This window comes from Somniosus microcephalus, chromosome 10 (genome assembly GCF_052327205.1).
Source record: "Somniosus microcephalus isolate GS21.2 chromosome 10, FLI_Smic_1.0, whole genome shotgun sequence".
Taxonomy (NCBI): Eukaryota; Metazoa; Chordata; class Chondrichthyes; order Squaliformes; family Somniosidae; genus Somniosus; species Somniosus microcephalus.
The window spans coordinates 178,339,632-178,359,988 of NC_140996.1; the positions used below are offsets into that span (position 1 = coordinate 178,339,632).

The 20,357-nt window shown below is 53.6% G+C and overlaps 2 protein-coding genes across 11 annotated transcripts in view; one reads left to right on the forward strand and one right to left on the reverse strand.

The window, feature by feature from the left end:
• Positions 1–20,357, forward strand: part of cdk8 (cyclin dependent kinase 8) — a 253,657-nt gene that overhangs the window by 117,915 nt on the left and 115,385 nt on the right. The gene's annotated exons all lie outside the window — the stretch shown is intronic.
• The window catches only part of LOC147111881 (uncharacterized), a 45,530-nt gene continuing 29,863 nt past the window's right edge, over positions 4,691–20,357 (reverse strand). Inside the window, exons 5-8 of the mRNA XM_085999243.1 lie at positions 18,180–18,280; positions 11,409–14,477; positions 5,495–5,701; positions 4,691–4,821 (exon numbers count right to left, since the gene is read on the reverse strand). Coding sequence (XP_085855369.1) covers positions 4,711–4,821; positions 5,495–5,701; positions 11,409–14,477; positions 18,180–18,280 — 3,488 coding nt within the window. The 3' untranslated portion in view covers positions 4,691–4,710. The remainder of the gene's footprint in view (positions 4,822–5,494; positions 5,702–11,408; positions 14,478–18,179; positions 18,281–20,357) is intronic.

A 20,357-nucleotide genomic window follows, 5' to 3' on the forward strand; every position in this document is an offset into this window, starting at 1 on the left:
AAGAAGGTTCACTCGGTTAATCCCGGGGATGAGGGGATGGACATATGAGGAGAGGTTGAGTAGATTGGGACTCTACTCATTGGAGTTCAGAAGAATGAGAGGCGATCTTATTGAAACATATAAGATTGTGAAGGGGTTGGATCGGGTGGGTGCGGTGAGGATGTTCCCGATGATGGGTGAAACTAGAACTAGGGGGCATAGTCTTAGAATAAGGGGCTGCTCTTTCAAAACTGAGATGAGGAGGAACTACTTCACTCAGAGGGTGGTAGGTCCATGGAATATGCTGCCCCAAAAAGCTGTAGAAGCTACATCATTACATAAATTTAAAACAGAAATAGACAGTTTCCTAGAAGTAAAGGGAATTAAGGGTTACGGGGAGCGGGCAGGAATTTGGACATGAGTCTAGGTTCGGATCGGTCATGGCCCCGTGGGTAGCGGAGCGGGCCCAGGGGCCGTGTAGCCTGATCCTGCTCCTATTTCGTGTGTCTAATTCTGTTAGATTCAGGAGATGGTTCTGTGATAGTGGATTGGCGGTTAGGATCAGATCAGCCATGATCTTATTGAATGGCGGAGCAGGCTCGAGGGGCCGATTGGCCTACTCCTGCTCCTATTTCTTATGTTCTTATGTTCTTATAGGACTAGACAGACTAGATGCAGGAAGGATGTTCCCGATGACGGGGGAGTCCAGAATCAGGGGTCACAGTCTAAGGATAAGGGGTAAGCCATTTAGGACAGAGATGAGGAGGAATTTCTTCACCCAGAGAGTGGTGAACCTGTGGAATTCTCTACCACAGAAGGCAGTTGAGGCCAATTCATTAAATATATTCAAGAAGGAGTTAGATATATTTCTTGAGGCTAAAGGGATCAAGGGATATGGGGAGAAGGCAGGGACAGGGTACTGAATTTGGATGATCAGCCATGATCTCATTAAATGGTGGAACAGGCTCGAGGGGCCGAATGGCCTACTCCTGCTCCTATCGTCTATGTTTCTATGTTATGCCACTAAGGAATTATAAAACAAATATCAATAATTTCGATATTTAAAATATGACAAAATAGAAACAACGGACTTTGCAGCACAGGTGGCAATTCGGCCCATCGAGTCCCTGCTAGCTCTTTGATAAACCAATCGATAGCCATCTATCTGACTGACTGATTCTTGCTGACTGAATGAGTCATAGAGTCATAGAGTTTTACAGCACAGAAAGAGGCCCTTCGGCCCATCGTGTCTGCGCCGCCCATCCATCCCTGTCCAGTCTAATCCCATTTTCCAGCATTTGGTCCATAGCCTTGTATGCAATGGCATTTCAAGTGCTCATCCAAATGCTTTCTGAATGTTGTGAGGGTTCCTGCCTCTACCACCCTTTCAGGCAGTGAGTTCCACATTCCAACCACCCTCTGGGTGAAAAAGTTCCTCCTCAAATCCCCTCTAAATCTCCTGCCCCTTACCCTGAATCTATGCCCCCTTGTTATTGACCCCCCTACTAAGGGGAAAAGTTCCTCTTTGTCTACCCTATCTATGCCCCTCATCATTTTGTACACCTCAATCAGGTCCCCCCTCAGCCTTCTTTGCTCCAAGGAAAACAACCCCAGCCTGTTTAGTCTTTCTTCATAGCTGAGGCGCTCCATCCCAGGTAACATCCTGGTGAATCTTCTCTGCACCCTCTCCAAAGCAATCACATCCTTCCTATAGTGAGGCGACCAGAACTGCACACAGTACTCCAGCTGTGGCCTCACCAGCGTTTTGTACAGCTCCATCATAACCTCCCTGCTCTTATATTCTATGCCTCGGCTAATGAAGGCAAGTATCCCATATGCCTTTTTAGCCACCTTATCTACCTGTTCCGCTGCCTTCAGGGATCTATGTACATGTACACCAAGGTCCCTCTGACCCTCTGTACTTCCTAGGGTCCTACCACTCATTGTGTATTCCCTTGCCTTATTTGTCCGTCCAAAATGCATCACCTCGCACTTTTCAGGGTTAAATTCCATTTGCCACTTTTCCGCCCATCTGACCAACCCGTTTATATCGTCCTGTAGCCGGAGGCTTTCCTCCTCGCAATTTACCACCCCACCAATTTTCGTGTCATCTGCGAACTTACTGATCATACCTTTTACATTCTCATCCAAATCATTTATGTAGATCACAAACAATAAGGGACCCAGCACCGATCCCTGAGGTACCCCACTGGACACAGGCTTCCAGTCACAAAAGCAACCTTCGACCATCACCCTCTGCCTCCTGCCACTCAGCCAGTTTAGGATCCAACGCGCCAAGGCACCCTGGATCCCATGGGCTCTTACCTTCTTGACCAGTCTCCTATGCGGGACTTTGTCAAAAGCTTTACTGAAGTCCATGTAAACCACATCCACAGCATTTCCCTCATCCACCCCACTAGTCACCCCCTCGAAAAATTCAATCAGATTTGTCAGACATGATTTACCCTTGACAAAGCCATGCTGACTATCCCCGATTAATCCTTGCCTCTCCAAGTGGAGACTAATTTTGTCCCTCAGAATTTTTTCCAATAATTTCCCTACCACAGATGTTAGGCTCACTGGCCTGTAATTCCCTGGTTTATCCCTGCTACCCTTCTTGTATAATGGTACTACATTAGCTGTTCTCCAGTCCTCTGGTACATCCCCTGTGGCCAGAGAGGTTCTGAAAATTTGTGTCAGAGCCCCTGCAATCTCCTCCTTTGCCTCCCACAGCAGCCTGGGATACGTCTCGTCCGGGCCTGGGGATTTATCCACTTTTTGGCCTGCTAAAACCGCTAGCACCTCCTCCCTCTTGATGCTAATATGTTCAAGTATGTCACAGTCCCCCTGCCCGATTTCTATGTCTACATCGTCTTTCTCCATAGTGAACACAGATGCAAAAAATTCATTTAAAACCCCGCCTACATCATCTGGCTCTACACACAGATTGCCACTTTGGTCCCTAATGGGCCCTACCCTTTCCCTGGTTATCCTCTTGCCCTTAATATACTTATAAAACATCTTAGGATTTTCCTTTATTTTGCTCGCCAGTGTTATTTCATGGCCCCTCCTCGCCCTCCTAATTTCTTTTTTAAGTATGCCCCTGCACTTTTTATACTCCTCTAGGGCTTCTTCCGTCTTTAGTCTTTTGTAACTGCCAAAAGCCCCCCTTTTATTTCTAATGCATTTTTGTATATCCCTTGTCATCCAAGGTTCCCTTTGCTTGTTGGTCCCACCCTTGACCTTTACGGGAACATGTTGGCGTTGTACTCTCTCTATTTCCCTTCTGAAAGTCTCCCACTGTTTTGATGTGGATTTTCCTATAAGTAGCTGCTCCCAGTCCACTTTGGCCAGATCCTGCCTTATCATATTAAAATCGGCCTTCCCCCAATTTAGAACCCTTATTTCCGGGCCGTCTTTGTCTTTTTCCATGACCACCTTAAATCTCACCGAATTATGGTCACTGTCGCCAAAATGCTCTCCTACTGACACTTCCACCACTTGCCCGGCTACATTCCCTAGAATTAGGTCCAGTACCGCCCCCTCTCTTGTAGGACTTTCTACATGTTGGCTCAAAAAGCTCTCCTGGATGCACTTTAAGAATTCTGCACCCTCTAAGCCTTTCACACTCTGACTGTCCCAATTTATATTGGGGAAGTTGAAATCCCCCACTATTATTACCCTATTATTTTCGCACTTTTCTGAGATTTGCCTACATATCTGTTCCTCTATCTCCCCCTGACTGTTTGGGGGCCTATAGTACACTCCCAGCAAAGTGCTTGCCCCCTTTTTGTTTTTAAGTTCTACCCATATGGCCTCATTAGAGGAACCCGCTAATATATCATCCCTCCTTACAGCAGTAATTGACTCCTTAATTAATATTGCAACACCCCCTCCCCTTTTACACCCCCCTCTGTCTCGCCTGAAGATTCTATACCCCGGAATATTGAGCTGCCAGTCCTGACCCTCCCTCAACCATGTCTCCGTGATAGCAACAATATCGTACTCCCATGTGTTCAACAACAACTTCAGTTCATCCACCTTATTTGCAAGACTCCTTGCATTAAAATAAATGCCTTCCAGCCCTGCCATATTCCCTTTTGCCTTCACATATTTGCTCTGCCTTCCCAGCTGACTTGTTTTTTCCTCTGTATTTGGCTGTAAATCACCCCCTACTATAGCTCCACTCTGTACCCCATCCCCCTGCCAAGTTAGTTCAACTCTATTTCTTTCTGTAGCACCTTTCACGACATTGGGACGTCACAAAGCGCTTTACAGCCAATTAAGTACTTTTTGAAATGTAGTCACTGTTGTAATGTAGGAAACGCAGCAGCCAATTTGCGCACAGCAAGCTCCCAGAAACAGCAATGTGGTGCTGACCAGATCATCTGTTTTTGTGATGTTGATTGAGGGATAATTATTGGCCAGGAATCTGCACCCCACGGGTCCCAGAGAATGAAAGGTCATTTCTGACTCACGCCCCCCCCACCCCAAACCCTCAACAGAGGGCGAGAGGAGACCTCGTCTGGGTCTGGGTCCGACTCCAAGGTCCCAGAGGGTGAAAGCTCAATGTCTCCCACACTGTACGCCCCCTCACTGCCAGTCCCTGCACCGTGTTCTGGCTCACCCATCCCCTGTCCGTGCCCTCGGCCCCCTCATTGCGCCACGGGGGAGGGGAGGGGAGGGTTGGGTGGGGCACGATGCTGCGTCGACCCGCGGCTTTCGCTGAACTTACATGTGGCGACGGCTGCCGGCGGCGTGGGACAGCGGCTCTCTCTGGCGGACGAAGGCCTCCTCTCCCGTTCCCGTCTCCTGCGGTTCTCTCTGGGCTGCCGGCACCCCCTGCACGGTAAGCAAACACCGGTTAGCAGGTCCGCTCACCGAGAGCAGCAAGCGAGCTTACCTTCACGTCAGTACTGCCGCTCCGACAGTGCAGCGCTCCCTCAGTACTGCCCCTCCGACAGTGCGGCGCTCCCTCAGTACTGCCCCTCCGACAGTGCGGCACTCCCTCAGTACCGCCCCTCCGACAGTGCGGCGCTCCCTCAGTACTGCCCCTCCGACAGTGCGGCGCTCCCTCAGTACTGCCCCTCCGACAGTGCGGCACTCCCTCAGTACTGCCCCTCCGACATTGCGGCGCTCCCTCAGTACCGCCCCTCCGACAGTGCGGCGCTCCCTCAGTACTGCCCCTCCGACAGTGCGGCGCTCCCTCAGTACTGCCCCTCCGACAGTGCGGCGCTCCCTCAGTACCGCCCCTCCGACAGTGCGGCGCTCCCTCAGTACCGCCCCTCCGACAGTGCGGCGCTCCCTCAGTACTGCCCCTCCGACAGTGCAGCGCTCCCGCAGTACTGCCCCTCCAACAGTGCGGCTCTCTCTCAGTACTGCCCCCCCAACAGTGCGGCGCTCCCTCAGTACTGCCGCTCTGACAGTACAACTAACTCAACACAGGCCGGGGGTGGAGCCTGGGCCTTTCCTACTCGTTAATCCCTTGCTTCCCCGCCCCCCCACCGCCCCGTACCTCCTTCTCCTCCTCGGACGTTGTTCTAAGACGGTGTGGTGCAGCGGGGCTCATGGGGGCGCCGCTACGAGCTGCCTGGCTTCGCCCGCTCAGGGGTCTCCCCGGATCCATTGGCTTGGCCCCTGGGATGGGGTCTTCCTCCGGTGCAGAGGGTTGGTCGGCCACACTGTCCCTGCGGGGGACTCCTTGTCGCAGCGGGCTTGGGGACTGAGCATGTAAAACACAGGAAGAAACCAGTTAAACATCGTCAGGAACTAACCCGTGCTGTACCTGCCCTGGGAGTGTTTGATGGGACAGTGTAGAGGGAGCTTTACTCTGTATCTAACCCCTGCTGTACCTGCCCTGGGAGTGTTTGATGGGACAGTGTAGAGGGAGCTTTACTCTGTATCTAACCCGTGCTGTACCTGTCCTGGGAGGGTTTGATGGGACAGTGTAGAGGGAGCTTTACTCTGTATCTAACCCCTGCTGTACCTGCCCTGGGAGTGTTTGATGGGACAGTGTAGAGGGAGCTTTACTCTGTATCTAACCCGTGCTGTACCTGCCCTGGGAGTGTTTGATGGGACAGTGTAGAGGGAGCTTTACTCTGTATCTAACCCCGTGCTGTACCTGCCCTGGGAGTGTTTGATGGGACAGTGTAGAGGGAGCTTTACTCTGTATCTAACCCGCGCTGTACCTGCCCTGGGAGTGTTTGATGGGACAATGTAGAGGGAGCTTTACTCTGTATCTAACCCCGTGCTGTACCTGCCCTGGGAGTGTTTGATGGGACAGTGTAGAGGGAGCTTTACTCTGTATCTAACCCCTGCTGTACCTGTCCTGGGAGTGCTTGGTGGGACAGTGTAGAGGGAGCTTTACTCTGTATCTAACCGTGCTGTACCTGGCCTGAGAGTGTTTGATGGGACAGTGTAGAGGGAGCTTTACTCTGTATCTAACCCGTGCTGTACCTGCCCTGGGAGTGTTTGATGGGACAGTGTAGAGGGAGCTTTACTCTGTATCTAACCCGTGCTGTACCTGCCCTGGGAGTGTTTGATGGGACAGTGTAGATGGAGCTTTCCTCTGTATCTAACCCCGTGCTGTACCTGCCCTGGGAGTGTTTGATGGGACAGTGTAGAGGGAGCTTTACTCTGTATCTAACCCCGTGCTGTACCTGCCCTGGGAGTGTTTGATGGGACAGTGTAGAGGGAGCTTTACTCTGTATCTAACCCGTGCTGTACCTGCCCTGGGAGTGTTTGATGGGACAGTGTAGAGGGAGCTTTACTCTGTATCTAACCCGTGCTGTACCTGCCCTGGGAGTGTTTGATGGGACAGTGTAGAGGGAGCTTTACTCTGTATCTAACCCGTGCTGTACCTGCCCTGGGAGTGTTTGATGGGACAGTGTAGAGGGAGCTTTACTCTGTCTCTAACCCATGCTGTACCTGCCCTGGGAGTGTTTGATGGGGACAGTGTAGAGGGAGCTTTACTCTGTATCTAACCCCGTGCTGTACCTGCCCTGGGAGTGTTTGATGGGACAGTGTAGAGGGAGCTTTACTCTGTATCTAACCCGTGCTGTACCTGCCCTGGGAGTGTTTGATGGGACAGTGTAGAGGGAGCTTTACTCTGTATCAAACCCATGCTGTACCTGCCCTGGGAGTGTCTCTCTGTTCATGCACCCCATTTAGAATTGTACCCTTTAGTTTATATTGCTTCTCCTCGTTCTTCCTACCAAAATGTATCACTTTGCACTTTTCTGCGTTAAACATCATCCGCCACTTGTCCGCCCATTCCACCAGCCTGTCTAATTCCTCTTGAAGTCTATCACTCTGCTCCTCACTGTTCACTATCCTTCCAAGTTTTGTGTCCTCTGCCATAAATATACGATGGTCACTAATAAATCCAGTCGGGAATTCAGGAGAAACTTCTTTCATAAGAACATAAGAAGTAGGAGCAGGAGTAGGCCATACGGCCCCTCGGGCCTGCTCCGCCATTCAATAGGATCATGGCTGATCCGAATCTAGACTCACGTCCACTTCCCTGCCCTCTCCCCGTAACCCCTAATTCCCTTATCTGCTAGGAAACTGTCTATCTCCATTTTAAATTTATTTAATGTTGCAGCTTCCACAGCTCTCTGAGGTAGCAAATTCCATAGATTTACTACCCTCTGAGTGAAGAAGTTTCTCCTCATCTCAGTTTTGAAAGGGCAGCCCCTTATTCTAAGATTATGCCCCCTAGTTCTAGTCTCACCCATCAGTGGAAACATCCTCCCCGCATCCACCCGATCAAGCCCCCTCACAATCTTATATGTTTCGATAAGATCGCCTCTCATTCTTCTGAACTCCAATGAGTAGAGCCCCAACCTACTCAACCTTTCCTCATACGTCAACCCCCTCATCTCTGGAATCAACCGAGCGAACCTTCTCTGAACCGCCTCGAGAGCAAGTATATCTTTTCTTAAATATGGAAACCAAAACTGCACGCAGTATTCCAGGTGTGGCCTCACCAATACCCTGTATAACTGCAGCAAGACTTCCCTGTTTTTATACTCCATCCCCCTTGCAATAAAAGCCAAGATTCCATTGGCCTTCCTGATCACCTGCTGTACCTGCATACTAACTTTTTGTGTTTCATGCACCAGGACCCCCAGGTCCCTTTGTACTGTAGCACTTTGCAGTTTCTCTCCATTTAGATAATAACTTGCTCTTTGATTTTTCCTGCCAAAGTGCATAACCTCACACTTTCCAACATTATATTGCATCTGCCAAATCTCTGCCCACTCACTTAGCCTGTCTATGTCCTTTTGCAGGTTTTTTATGTCCTCCTCACTCACTGCTTTCCCTCCCATCTTTGTATCGTCGGCAAACTTGGATATGTTGCACTCGGTCCCTTCCACCAAATCGTTAATGTAGATTGTAAAGAGTTGGGGTCCCAGCACCGACCCCTGCGGAACACCACTAGTTACTGATTGCCAGCCCGAGAACGAACCATTTATCCCAACTCTTTGTTTTCTGTTAGATAGCCAATCTTCCACCCATGCCAGCATATTACCCCCAATCCCGTGATTTTTTATCTTGATCAGTAATCTTTTGTGTAGAACCTTGTCAAGTGCCTTTTGGAAGTCCAAATACATTACATCCACTGGTTCCCCTTTATCCACCCTGTATGTTACATCCTCAAAGAATTCAAGCAAATTTGTCAAACATGACTTCCCCTTCGTAAAACCATGCTGACTCTGTCCTATTAAATTATGTTTATCCAAATGCTCTGTTACTGTTTCCTTAATAATGGACTCCAACATTTTGCCAACCACAGATGTTAGGCTAACAGGTCTATAGTTTCCAGCTTTTTGTCTACTTCCCTTCTTAAATAAGGGTGTTACATTAGCAGTTTTCCAAGCTGCCGGGACCTTTCCTGAGTCCAGGGAGTTCTGGAAAATGATCACCAATGCATCACTGCCCAGTGACCCGTGGGTTAGAGAGAGGGGGAGATCAGCCAGGGTTCCTGCTCCTGATCACTGTCCAGTGACCCCGGGTTAGAGAGAGGGGGAGATCAGCCAGGGTTCCTGCTCCTGATCACTGCCCAGTGACCCGTGGGTTAGAGAGAGGGGGAAATCAGCCAGGGTTCCTGCTCCTGATCACTGTCCAGTGACCCCTGGGTTAGAGAGAGGGGGAGATCAGCCAGGGTTCCTGCTCCTGATCACTGCCCAGTGACCCGTGGGTTAGAGAGAGGGGGAGATCAGCCAGGGTTCCTGCTCCTGATCACTGCCCAGTGACCCGTGGGTTAGAGAGAGGGGGCAATCAGCCAGGGTTCCTGCTCCTGATCACTGCCCAGTGACCCGTGGGTTAGAGAGAGGGGGAGATCAGCCAGGGTTCCTGCTCCTGATCACTGCCCAGTGACCCGTGGGTTAGAGAGAGGGGGCAATCAGCCAGGGTTCCTGCTCCTGATCACTGCCCAGTGTTTCGATAAGATCACCTCTCATTCTTCTGAACTCCAATGAGTAGAGTCCCCAGAGAGTGGTGAGAATGTGGAACTCGCCCCCACAGGGAGTGGTCGAGGGGAGTAGAATGGATGCCTTTAAGGGGACGCTAGATAAACACACGAGGGAGGAAGGAGTAGAGGGATGTGTTGACGGGGTGAGGTGACGTTGGGTGGGAGGAGGCTGGTGAGGAGCACAAACCCCGGCATGGACCGGGTTGGGCCGAATGGCCTGTTTCTGTGCTGTGAAATTCTATGTCTACCATCTGGGTGCCCGAGACGGAAGGGGGCTCCGTCTCCCGACCCCAATGACCCTCGCCGAGAGCACAGCGTTCTGGGGGCATTTAAAAAACAACTCAACAACTTGCATTTATATAGCGCCTTTAACGTAGTAAAGTGTCCCAAGGCGCTTCACAGGAGCGTAAATCAGGAACAAATTTGACCCCGAGCCGCAGGAGGAGATATTAGGGCCGGTGACCAGAAGCTTGGTCAAAGAGGGAGGTTTTAAGGAGCGTCTTAAAGGAGGAGAGAGAGGCGGAGAGGTTTAGGAAGGGAATTCCAGAGCTCGGGGCCCCAGGCGGCTGAAGGCATGGCCGCCAATGGTGGAGCGATTAAAATCCGGGGGGGTGCGCAAGAGGCCAGAATTGGAGGAGCGCAGAGAGCTCGGAGGGTTGTAAGGCTGGAGGAGGTTACAGAGATAGGGAGGGTTGTAGGGGCTGGAGGAGGTTACAGAGATAGGGAGGGTTGTAGGGGCTGGAGGAGGTTACAGAGATAGGGAGGGTTGTAGGGGCTGGAGGAGGTTACAGAGATTGGGAGGGTTGTAGGGGCTGGGGGAGGTTACAGAGATGGGGAGGGTTGTAGGGCTGGAGGAGGTTACAGAGATAGGGAGGGTTGTAGGGGCTGGGGGAGGTTACAGAGATAGGGAGGGTTGAAGGGGCTGGAGGATGTTACAGAGATAGGGAGGGTTGTAAGGCTGGAGGAGGTTACAGAGATAGGGAGGGTTGTAGGGGCTGGAGGAGGTTACAGAGATAGGGAGGGTTGTGGAGGCTGGAGGAGGTTACAGAGATAGGGAGGGTTGAAGGGGCTGGAGGAGGTCACAGAGATAGGGAGGGTTGTAGGGGCTGGAGGAGGTTACAGAGATAGGGAGGGTTGAAGGGGCTGGAGGAGGTTACAGAGATAGGGAGGGTTGTAGGGGCTGGAGGAGGTTACAGAGATAGGGAGGGTTGTAGGGGCTAGAGGAGTTACAGAGACAAGGAGGGTTTTAGGGGCTGGAGGAGGTTACAGAGATAGGGAGGGTTGAAGGGGCTGGAGGAGGTCACAGAGATAGGGAGGGTTGTAGGGGCTGGAGGAGGTTACAGAGATAGGGAGAGTTGTAGGGGCTGGAGGAGGTTACAGAGATAGGGAGGATTTTAGGGGCTGGAGGAGGTTACAGAGATAGGGAGGGTTGTAGGGCTGGAGGAGGTTACAGAGATAGGGAGGGTTTTAGGGGCTGGAGGAGGTTACAGAGATACGGAGGGTTGTAGGGGCTGGAGGAGTTACAGAGACAGGGAGGGTTTTAGGGGCTGGAGGAGGTTAGAGAGATAGCGAGGGTTGTAGGGGCTGGAGGAGGTTTACAGAGATAGGGAGGGGACGAGGTGCCATGGAGGGATTTGAAAACCAGGATGAGAATTTTTAAATGGAAACGTTGCTGGACCGGAAGCCAATGTAGGTCAGCGAGCACAGCGAGGGGTGATGGGTGGACGGGACTTGGTGCGAGTTTGGACACGGGTCAGCAGAGTTTCCGATGAGCGGATGGTTACGGAGGGTGGAAGGTGTGAGGCCGGCCTGGAGAGCGTTGGAATAGTCGAGTCTGGAGGGGGCAAAGGCATGGATGAGGGTTTCAGCAGCAGATGAGCTGAGGCAAGGGGCAGAGTCGCAACGCTTGCGGGGGGTTGGTGGGTCGGGACAGGAAGGGGGGGTCACCACGTACCGTTCGATCACTCGATGAAGACCTGGATCTCCCTCTGGACCTGGACCGAGAGCGGGAAGAGGAAGAGCTGGAGGACGAAGAGGAGGAGGAGTGAGCTTTCCGCCTGGAACTGCCGCTGGACCTGGAGCTGGAGCGGGACGACCGCTCCCTGTCCCGGCGCCGTTCCCGCGCCTGGTCAGCCGCGGGACTCCTCGGCTCCCCCCGAGCCTGCCCGGACGAGGAGTCGGAGCTCCGCTGCGTCTCCGAAGAGGAACGGGACGAGGACGGGTTCTTCCCTTTGGGAGGCGGGTCCTTGTCCTTTTCGGGACGAGGCAGCGGCGTGGCCGGGACTGCAGCCGCGGGTGGCGGCTTCTCCCCTTCGCCCAGCGCTGGGTGCGAGGACCTCCCCGAGACCTGTGCCAGGACAAGTGGAGACCTTCCTTCAGCAGCTGATGGAGTCTCCCCCCACCTGCTCTTACGCTGCACACGCAAAGACAGCAACGGTTCCACAATCGGCGCGGCGAACGGCCTGGGCTTTTCCTTGACCGGCTCTGGGGGAGATGGCGACTTGAACTCTTTGGCCGTCGGCATCTTGCCTTTGGTCTCTTTGGGCGGGGACAGAGATCTTCCTGGAATGGCCTGGGGGGGTGGTGGAGGTGGCGGCGGCGGCGGCAACGGAGAACTTCCTCTGACCGTGTGGGGTGGCCGAAATGGAGCCTTGTCTGTGACCCCCTGCGGAGGAGAACGAGATCGTTCTTGAAGTACAAGGTGCGGTGGAGACCTAGCCCTCACCACCTGGGGACATGGAGACCTCTCCCTGACCATCTGGGGTGGTGGAGATGGAGACTTCTTTCTGGTGACTTGTGATGGTGGAGATGGAGACCGCTCCCTGACCATCTGGGGTGGTGGAGATGGAGACTTCTTTCTGGTGACTTGCGATGGTGGAGATGGAGACCTCTCCCTGACCATCTGGGGTGGTGGAAATGGAGACTTCTTTCTGGTGACTTGTGATGGTGGAGATGGAGACCTCTCCTTGACCATCTGGGGTGGTGGAGATAGAGACTTCTTTCTGGTGACTTGTGATGGTGGAGATGGAGACCTCTCCCTGACCATCTGGGGTGGTGGAGATGGGGACTGTTCCTTGACCATTTGGGTTGGTGGAGACAGACTTTTCTCTCTAGTTGCCTGGGCTGGTTGAGAAGACCGTTCCTTGACCATCTGGATTGATGGAGAAGGAGACTTCTCTCTGGTTGCCTGGGATGGTGGAGATGGGGACTTCTCTCTGGTTGCCTGGGATGGTGGAGATGGGGACTTCTCTCTGGTTGCCTGGGATGGTGGAGATGGGGACTTCTCTCTGGTTGCCTGGGATGGTGGAGATGGGGACTTCTCTCTGGTTGCCTGGGATGGTGGAGATGGGGACTGTTCCCTGGTTGCCTGGGATGTTGGAGATGGAGTCCTCTCCCTGACCATTTTGGGTGGTGGAGATGGAGACTTCTCTCTGGTTGCCAGGGATGGTGGAGAAGGAGACTTCCCTCTGGTTGCCTGGGATCGTGGAGATGGAGTCTTCTCTCTGGTTGCCAGGGATGGTGGAGATGGAGTCTCCTCTCTGGTTGCCAGGGATGGTGGAGAAGGAGATTTTTCTCTAGTTGCCTGAGATCGTGGAGATGGAGTCTTCTCTCTGGTTGCCAGGGATGGTGGAGAAGGAGACTTCTCTCTGGTTGCCTGGGATGGTGGAGATGGAGTCCTTTCCCTGACCATCTGGGGTGGTGGAGATGGAGACTTCTTTCTGTTGGCTTGTGATGGTGGAGAAGGAGACTTCTCTCTGGTTGCCAGGGATGGTGGAGATGGAGTCCTTTCCCTGACCATCTGGGGTGGTGGAGTTGGAGACTTCTTTCTGTTGGCTTGTGATGGTGGAGAAGGAGACTTCTCTCTGGTTACCTCTGATGGTTGAGGAGATGTTTCCTTGAACTTCTGGGATGGTGGAGATGGAGATTGTTCCTTGACCATCTGGGATGGTGGAGACGGAGATCGTTCCTTGACCATCTGGGATGGTGGAGAAGGAGACTTCTTTCTGGTAGCTTGTGACGGTTGAGATGCAGACTGCTCCGTGACCGTCTGGGATGGTGGAGATCGTTCCTTGACCTTCTGGGTTGGTGGAGACGGAGACCTCTCTCTGGTGGCCTGGGTTGGTGGAGACGGAGACCTCTCTCTGATGGCCTGGGTTGGTGGAGACGGAGACCTTTCCTTGACCCTCTGGGTCGGCGGAGATGCGCACCTCTCGCCGGCGGCCTGGGACAGCGGCGACCGAGATGGGGACTCGCCGCGGGCATTGCCGACCGGGGATCCTTTGATCTCCTTCAAACGGGTCCAGGAGCGAGGCCGGGTCAGGCGCTGCGGCGCTGGCGATGCTTCGGCCTCCTTGGGCGGGGACGGTGACCTCTCCCTGACCGGCTTGGGTGGCGAGGGCGTCCTTTCCTGCGGCTCCCTGGACTGAGACGGGAGTCTTCCCCGGACTCTCACCCTGCGCGGCGGTGATGGCGGCCTTCCTTCCCCTCGGACGGACGTCTCGGCCGGGCTGGACCGCTGCGGCGGCGAGGGAGTCCTCTCCCTGGACCCTCGCTGCGGCGAGGGGGTCTTGTCCCTGGGCGGCGGCGGGGGCGGCGGAGCGTCGTCCGCGGAAGGGGGCCTCCTCCGCTCGCGGCCGGAGGACCACCTCCTCCGCTCGAAGGGGGCGGGCAGCTGGTCCTCGGCCTCCACGGGACCCCCCTCGGCGGCGGGCGAGGCTGCCGCCCCAGCCTTGGCCCTCGGGGTCTGTGGGGTTCTCTTCAGCCTGGCGGGGGGCGCACCCATCCTGATACTTTTGGGGGGTGCGGAGGAGGAGGAGGAGGCAGGGGGGAGAGCCTGCTCCGCCGGGGCCTGTGCCTTCGGGCGCCCCACCCGCCTGCCCGGGCCGCGAGCGGGCGCCCGCGCAGCGCTCTCCTCTGCCTCGCCATCGTCCTCCTCCTCCTCTTCCTCCTCTGAGGCGTGGCTTCCTTCTTCCTCCGTGTTCTGGGCCCCACTTCGCAGCGGCGTTGCCAGAGAACTGTCCTCCTGTTTGGGGGAAGAACAAAGCACAAACAGGTCAGCAACAACCCGCCTTCTCTCTCAAGGTAATCACACCAACAGCGTGGGTTAGATACAGAGTAAAGCTCCCTCTAGACTGTCCCCATCAAACACTCCCAGGGCAGGTACAGCACGGGTTAGATACAGAGTAAAGCTCCCTCTAGACTGCCCCCATCAAACACACCCAGGGCAGGTACAGCACGGGTTAGATACAGAGTAACGCTCCCTCTACACTGTCCCATCAAACACTCCCAGGGCAGGTACAGCACGGGTTAGATACAGAGTAAAGCTCCCTCTAGACTGTCCCCATCAAACACTCCCAGGGCAGGTACAGCACGGGTTAGATACAGAGTAAAGCTCCCTCTACACTGTCCCATCAAACACTCCCAGGGCAGGTACAGCACGGGTTAGATACAGAGTAAAGCTCCCTCTACACTGTCCCATCAAACACTCCCAGGGCAGGTACAGCACGGGTTAGATACAGAGTAAAGCTCCCTCTACACTGTCCCATCAAACACTCCCAGGGCAGGTACAGCACGGGTTAGATACAGAGTAAAGCTCCCTCTAGACTGCCCCCATCAAACACTCCCAGGGCAGGTACAGCACGGGTTAGATACAGAGTAAAGCTCCCTCTACACTGTCCCATCAAACACTCCCAAGGCAGGTACAGCACGGGTTAGATACAGAGTAAAGCTCCCTCTAGACTGTCCCCATCAAACACTCCCAGGGCAGGTACAGCACGGGTTAGATACAGAGTAAAGCTCCCTCTAGACTGTCCCCATCAAACACACCCGGGGCAGGTACAGCACGGGTTAGATACAGAGTAAAGCTCCCTCTAGACTGTCCCCATCAAACACTCCCAGGGCAGGTACAGCACGGGTTAGATACAGAGTAAAGCTCCCTCTACACTGTCCCATCAAACACTCCCAGGACAGGTACAGCACGGGTTAGATACAGAGTAAAGCTCCCTCTAGACTGTCCCAACAAACACTCCCAGGGCAGGTACAGCACGGGTTAGATACAGAGTAAAGCTCCCTCTACACTGTCCCATCAAACACTCCCAGGACAGGTACAGCACGGGTTAGATACAGAGTAAAGCTCCCTCTACACTGTCCCATCAAACACTCCCAGGGCAGGTACAGCACGGGTTAGATACAGAGTAAAGCTCCCTCTACACTGTCCCATCAAACACTCCCAGGGCAGGTACAGCACGGGTTAGATACAGAGTAAAGCTCCCTCTACACTGCCCCATCAAACACTCCCAGGGCAGGTACAGCACGGGTTAGATACAGAGTAAAGCTCCCTCTACACTGTCCCATCAAACACTCCCAGGGCAGGTACAGCACGGGTTAGATACAGAGTAAAGCTCCCTCTACACTGTCCCATCAAACACTCCCAGGGCAGGTACAGCACGGGTTAGATACAGAGTAAAGCTCCCTCTACACTGCCCCATCAAACACTCCCAGGGCAGGTACAGCACGGGTTAGATACAGAGTAAAGCTCCCTCTACACTGTCCCATCAAACACTCCCAGGGCAGGTACAGCACGGGTTAGATACAGAGTAAAGCTCCCTCTACACTGTCCCATCAAACACTCCCAGGGCACGTACAGCACGGGTTAGATACAGAGTAAAGCTCCCTCTACACTGTCCCATCAAACACTCCCAGGGCAGGTACAGCACGGGTTAGATACAGAGTAAAGCTCCCTCTACACTGTCCCATCAAACACTCCCAGGGCAGGTACAGCACGGGTTAGATACAGAGTAAAGCTCCCTCTACACTGTCCCATCAAACACTCCCAGGGCAGGTACAGCACGGGTTAGATACAGAGTAAAGCTCCCTCTACACTGTCCCATCAAACACTCCCAGGGCAGGTACAGCACGGGTTAGATACAGAGTAAAGCTCCCTCTACACTGTCCCATCAAACACTCCCAGGGCAGGTACAGCACGGGTTAGATACAGAGTAAAGCTCCCTCTACACTGTCCCATCAAACACTCCCAGGGCAGGTACAGCACGGGTTAGATACAGAGTAAAGCTCCCTCTACATTGTCCCATCAAACACTCCCAGGGCAGGTACAGCATGAGTTAGATACAGAGTAAAGCTCCCTCTACACTGTCCCATCAAACACTCCCGGGGCAGGTACAGCACGGGTTAGATACAGAGTAAAGCTCCCTCTACACTGACCCATCAAACACTCCCAGGACAGGTACAGCACGGGTTAGATACAGAGTAAAGCTCCCTCTACACTGTCCCATCAAACACTCCCAGGGCAGGTACAGCACGGGGTTAGATACAGAGTAAAGCTCCCTCTACACTGTCCCATCAAACACTCCCAGGGCAGGTACAGCACGGGTTAGATACAGAGTAAAGCTCCCTCTACACTGTCCCATCAAACACTCCCAGGGCAGGTACAGCACGGGTTAGATACAGAGTAAAGCTCCCTCTACACTGTCCCATCAAACACTCCCAGGGCAGGTACAGCCTAAAGCTCCCGTTGACCTAGTAATGATGCACTGATTGACTGTGTGCTGTCCTGCTTTGCTCGGTTCATGGAAGTTTTCAAACACGAGTAGGGTCAGGTGTCAGCCCTGGTCTCAGTGATAACACCCACACCCGTGTCAGCAGGCCTTGGGTTCGAGCCCCATAATCCTGCCCGACACTCCCAGTGCAGTACCGAAGGAGCGTTATGCTGTCGAAAGGGCAGTAGAGGGAGCGCCGCACTGTCAGAGGGTCAGTACTGAGGGAGCACTGCACTGTCGGAGGGACATTACTGAGGGAGCGCTGCACTGTCGGAGGGCAGTACTGAGGGAGCACTGCACTGTCGGAGGGACATTACTGAGGGAGCGCTGCACTGTCGGAGGGCAGTACTGAGGGAGCACTGCACTGTCGGAGGGACATTACTGAGGGAGCGCTGCACTGTCGGAGGGGCAGTACTGAGGGAGCGCTGCAGTGTCGGAGGGCAGTACTGAGGGAATGCCGCACTGTCAGAGGGCAGTACTGAGGGAATGCCGCACTGTCGGAGGGGCAGTACTGAGGGAGCGCCGCACTGTCGGAGGGGCAGTACTGAGTGAGCGCCGCACTGTCGGAGGGGCAGTACTGAGTGAGCGCCGCACTGTCGGAGGGTCAGTGCTGAGAGAGCGCCGCACTGTCAGAGGGGCAGTACTAAGGGAGCGCCGCACTGTCGGAGGGGCAGTACTGAGGGAGCGCCACACTGTCGGAGGGGCAGTACTGAGGGAGCGCCACACTGTCGGAGGGCAGTACTGAGGGAATGCCGCACTGTCGGAGGGGCAGTATTGTGAGAATGCCGCACTATCGGAGGGGCAGTACTGAGGGAGCGCCGCACTGTCGGAGGGGCAGTACTGAGGGAGCGCCGCACTATCGGAGGGGCAGCACTGAGGGAGCGCTGCACTGTCGGAGGGGCAGTACTGAGGGAGCGCTGCACTGTCGGAGGGTCATTACTGAGGGAGCGCCGTAATGTCGGAGGGGCAGTACTGAGGGAGTGCTGCACTGTTGGAGTTTGTGGGACCATGCTGTGCTGAAAATGGCTACCCAGTTTCCCGCTATTCAAACATCGACCACGCTTCAAAGGAATTCCTTTTGCCGGGAGAAGCTTTGGGACGTCCGGCGGTGATGAAAGGCGCTACAGAAATGCGAGAGCTCTCCGTTAGGAAGCTGAGGAGATGATTACCTGGTCGATAGGCTCAGGGTGAGGGCCACTGTCATACCCCTCCGACCTCTCCTCCTGTGATTCATCCTTATCCTCGGAAAGCAGGGATGAGGCGTAGCTGTCTGCAGGAAGAGGGGAAAAGGGGGGGAGGGGGGGGGGGGCGGCCGAGAGTTAACGTCTTCATATCGATCGGTGCCACAGTTCCAACAGAACCCTGGGATCGAGTCCCTGCCCCAGGGCTGGATCCCGGAGTCCACAATCTCCAGCCGCCTGCTCTTCCTGTGTCAGTCCCCAGGAGATTCGATCGCGAAAGGCAGAGTCGCTGATCAGCTCCGAGCCCGTACCCAGCTCACCGCGACCCATCCCCTGCCCACATTTACACACACCCCCCTCCCCAGCCCAGTCTCCCCCACCACTTCAATTCAATTCAATTCAAATCGCTTTATTGGCATGACAAGGTACATCTTATGTTGCCAAAGCATCGAAAAACATTTATGGTTGAACACATAAACGCAGATCTATCCATACAGTGTATAAACAGATATATCCCTGAGTGTATAAATATACATTCATATAATTTGTATATACTCTTTTCTTAGATTTAATGGTTGTCCCTCTGTTTATGGCAAGCTGTAACATAGTGTGCCGCTAAGGTTACACAATTTCTCTCTTCCCCTAGTAGGTATGGGAGTTTTTGGTTGTCATTCAAATTTCTGAATTCAGGGCATATTTTTGTGAATTTTGGGTAGAAATTCTCCCTTATGCCCTGATATTTTCTACAAGCTGTGAGGAAGTGCATCTCTGTCTCCACCACTCCCTGACTGCAGTGAGAGCATATCCTGTCCTCTCTTGGTAGCCGGGTCTCCCCCCAGCTCCTCTCCCCCCCCACATATCCCCCTAGCTCCTCAGAAGAAGATAAGAAACAGGAGCAGGAGTAGGCCATTCGGCCCCTCGAGCCTGTCCTGCCATTTAAGGAGATCATGGCTGATCATCCAAATTCAGTACCCGGTCCCTGCCTTCTCCCCATATCCCTTGATCCCTTTAGCCTTAAGAAATATATCTAACTCCTTCTTGAATATATTTAATGAATTGGCCTCCACCGCCCTCTGTGGTAGAGAATTCCACAGGTTCACCACTCTCTGGGTGAAGAAATTCCTCCTCATCTCTGTCGTAAATGGCTTACCCCTTATCCTTAGACTGTGACCCCTGGTTCTGGACTCCCCGACCATCGGGAACATCCTGTATCCTACGGGAAATTAGAGAAGCGTGCAACAAGGGCACAGCAGCCATCATGGGTGACCCCAATCCACACACAGATTGGGCCAACCAAATCAGCAACAACACTGTGGAGGAAGAACTCCCAGAGTGCACACGGGATGGCCTCCTGGACCAACACGTCGAGGAACCAACCAGAGACCAGGCCATCCCAGACTGGGCACCGTGCAATGAGAAAACACCAATCAGCAATCAGATTATTATTTGAATGGCAATAGATTGGGAGAAGGGGAAGTGCAAAGAGACCTGGGTGTCCTTGTGCACCAGTCGCTGAAGGTAAGCATGCAGGTGCAGCAGGCGGTTAAGAAGGCAAATGGTATGGTGGCCTTCGTAGCGAGAGGGTTCGAGTACAGGAACAAGGATGTCTTGCTACAGTTGTACAGGGCCTCGGTGAGACCGCACCTTGAGTATTGCGTGCAGTTTTGGTCGCCTTATCTGAGGAAGGATGTTCTTGCCATGGAAGGAGTGCAGCGAAGATTCACCAGGCTGATACCTGGGATGGCAGGAATGACGTATGAGGAGAGATTGGGTCGATTGGGCTTATACTCACTGGAGTTTAGAAGATTGAGAGGGGATCTCATCGAAACCTATAAAATTCTGTCAGGTCTGGACAGACTAGATGCAGGAAGGATGTTCCTGATGGCCGGGGAGTCCAGAACCAGGGGTCATAGTCTAAGGATAAGGGGTAAGCCATTTAGGACTGAAATGAGGAGGAATTTCTTCACCCAGAGAGTGGTGAACCTGTGGAATTCTCTGCCACAGAGGGCGGTGGAGGCCAGTTCATTAAATATATTCAAGAAAGAATTGAATATATTTCTTGAGGCTAAAGGGATCAAGGGATATGGGGAGAAGGCAGGGACAGGGTACTGAATTTGGATGATCAGCCATGATCACATTGAATGGCGGAGCAGGCTCGAGGGGCCG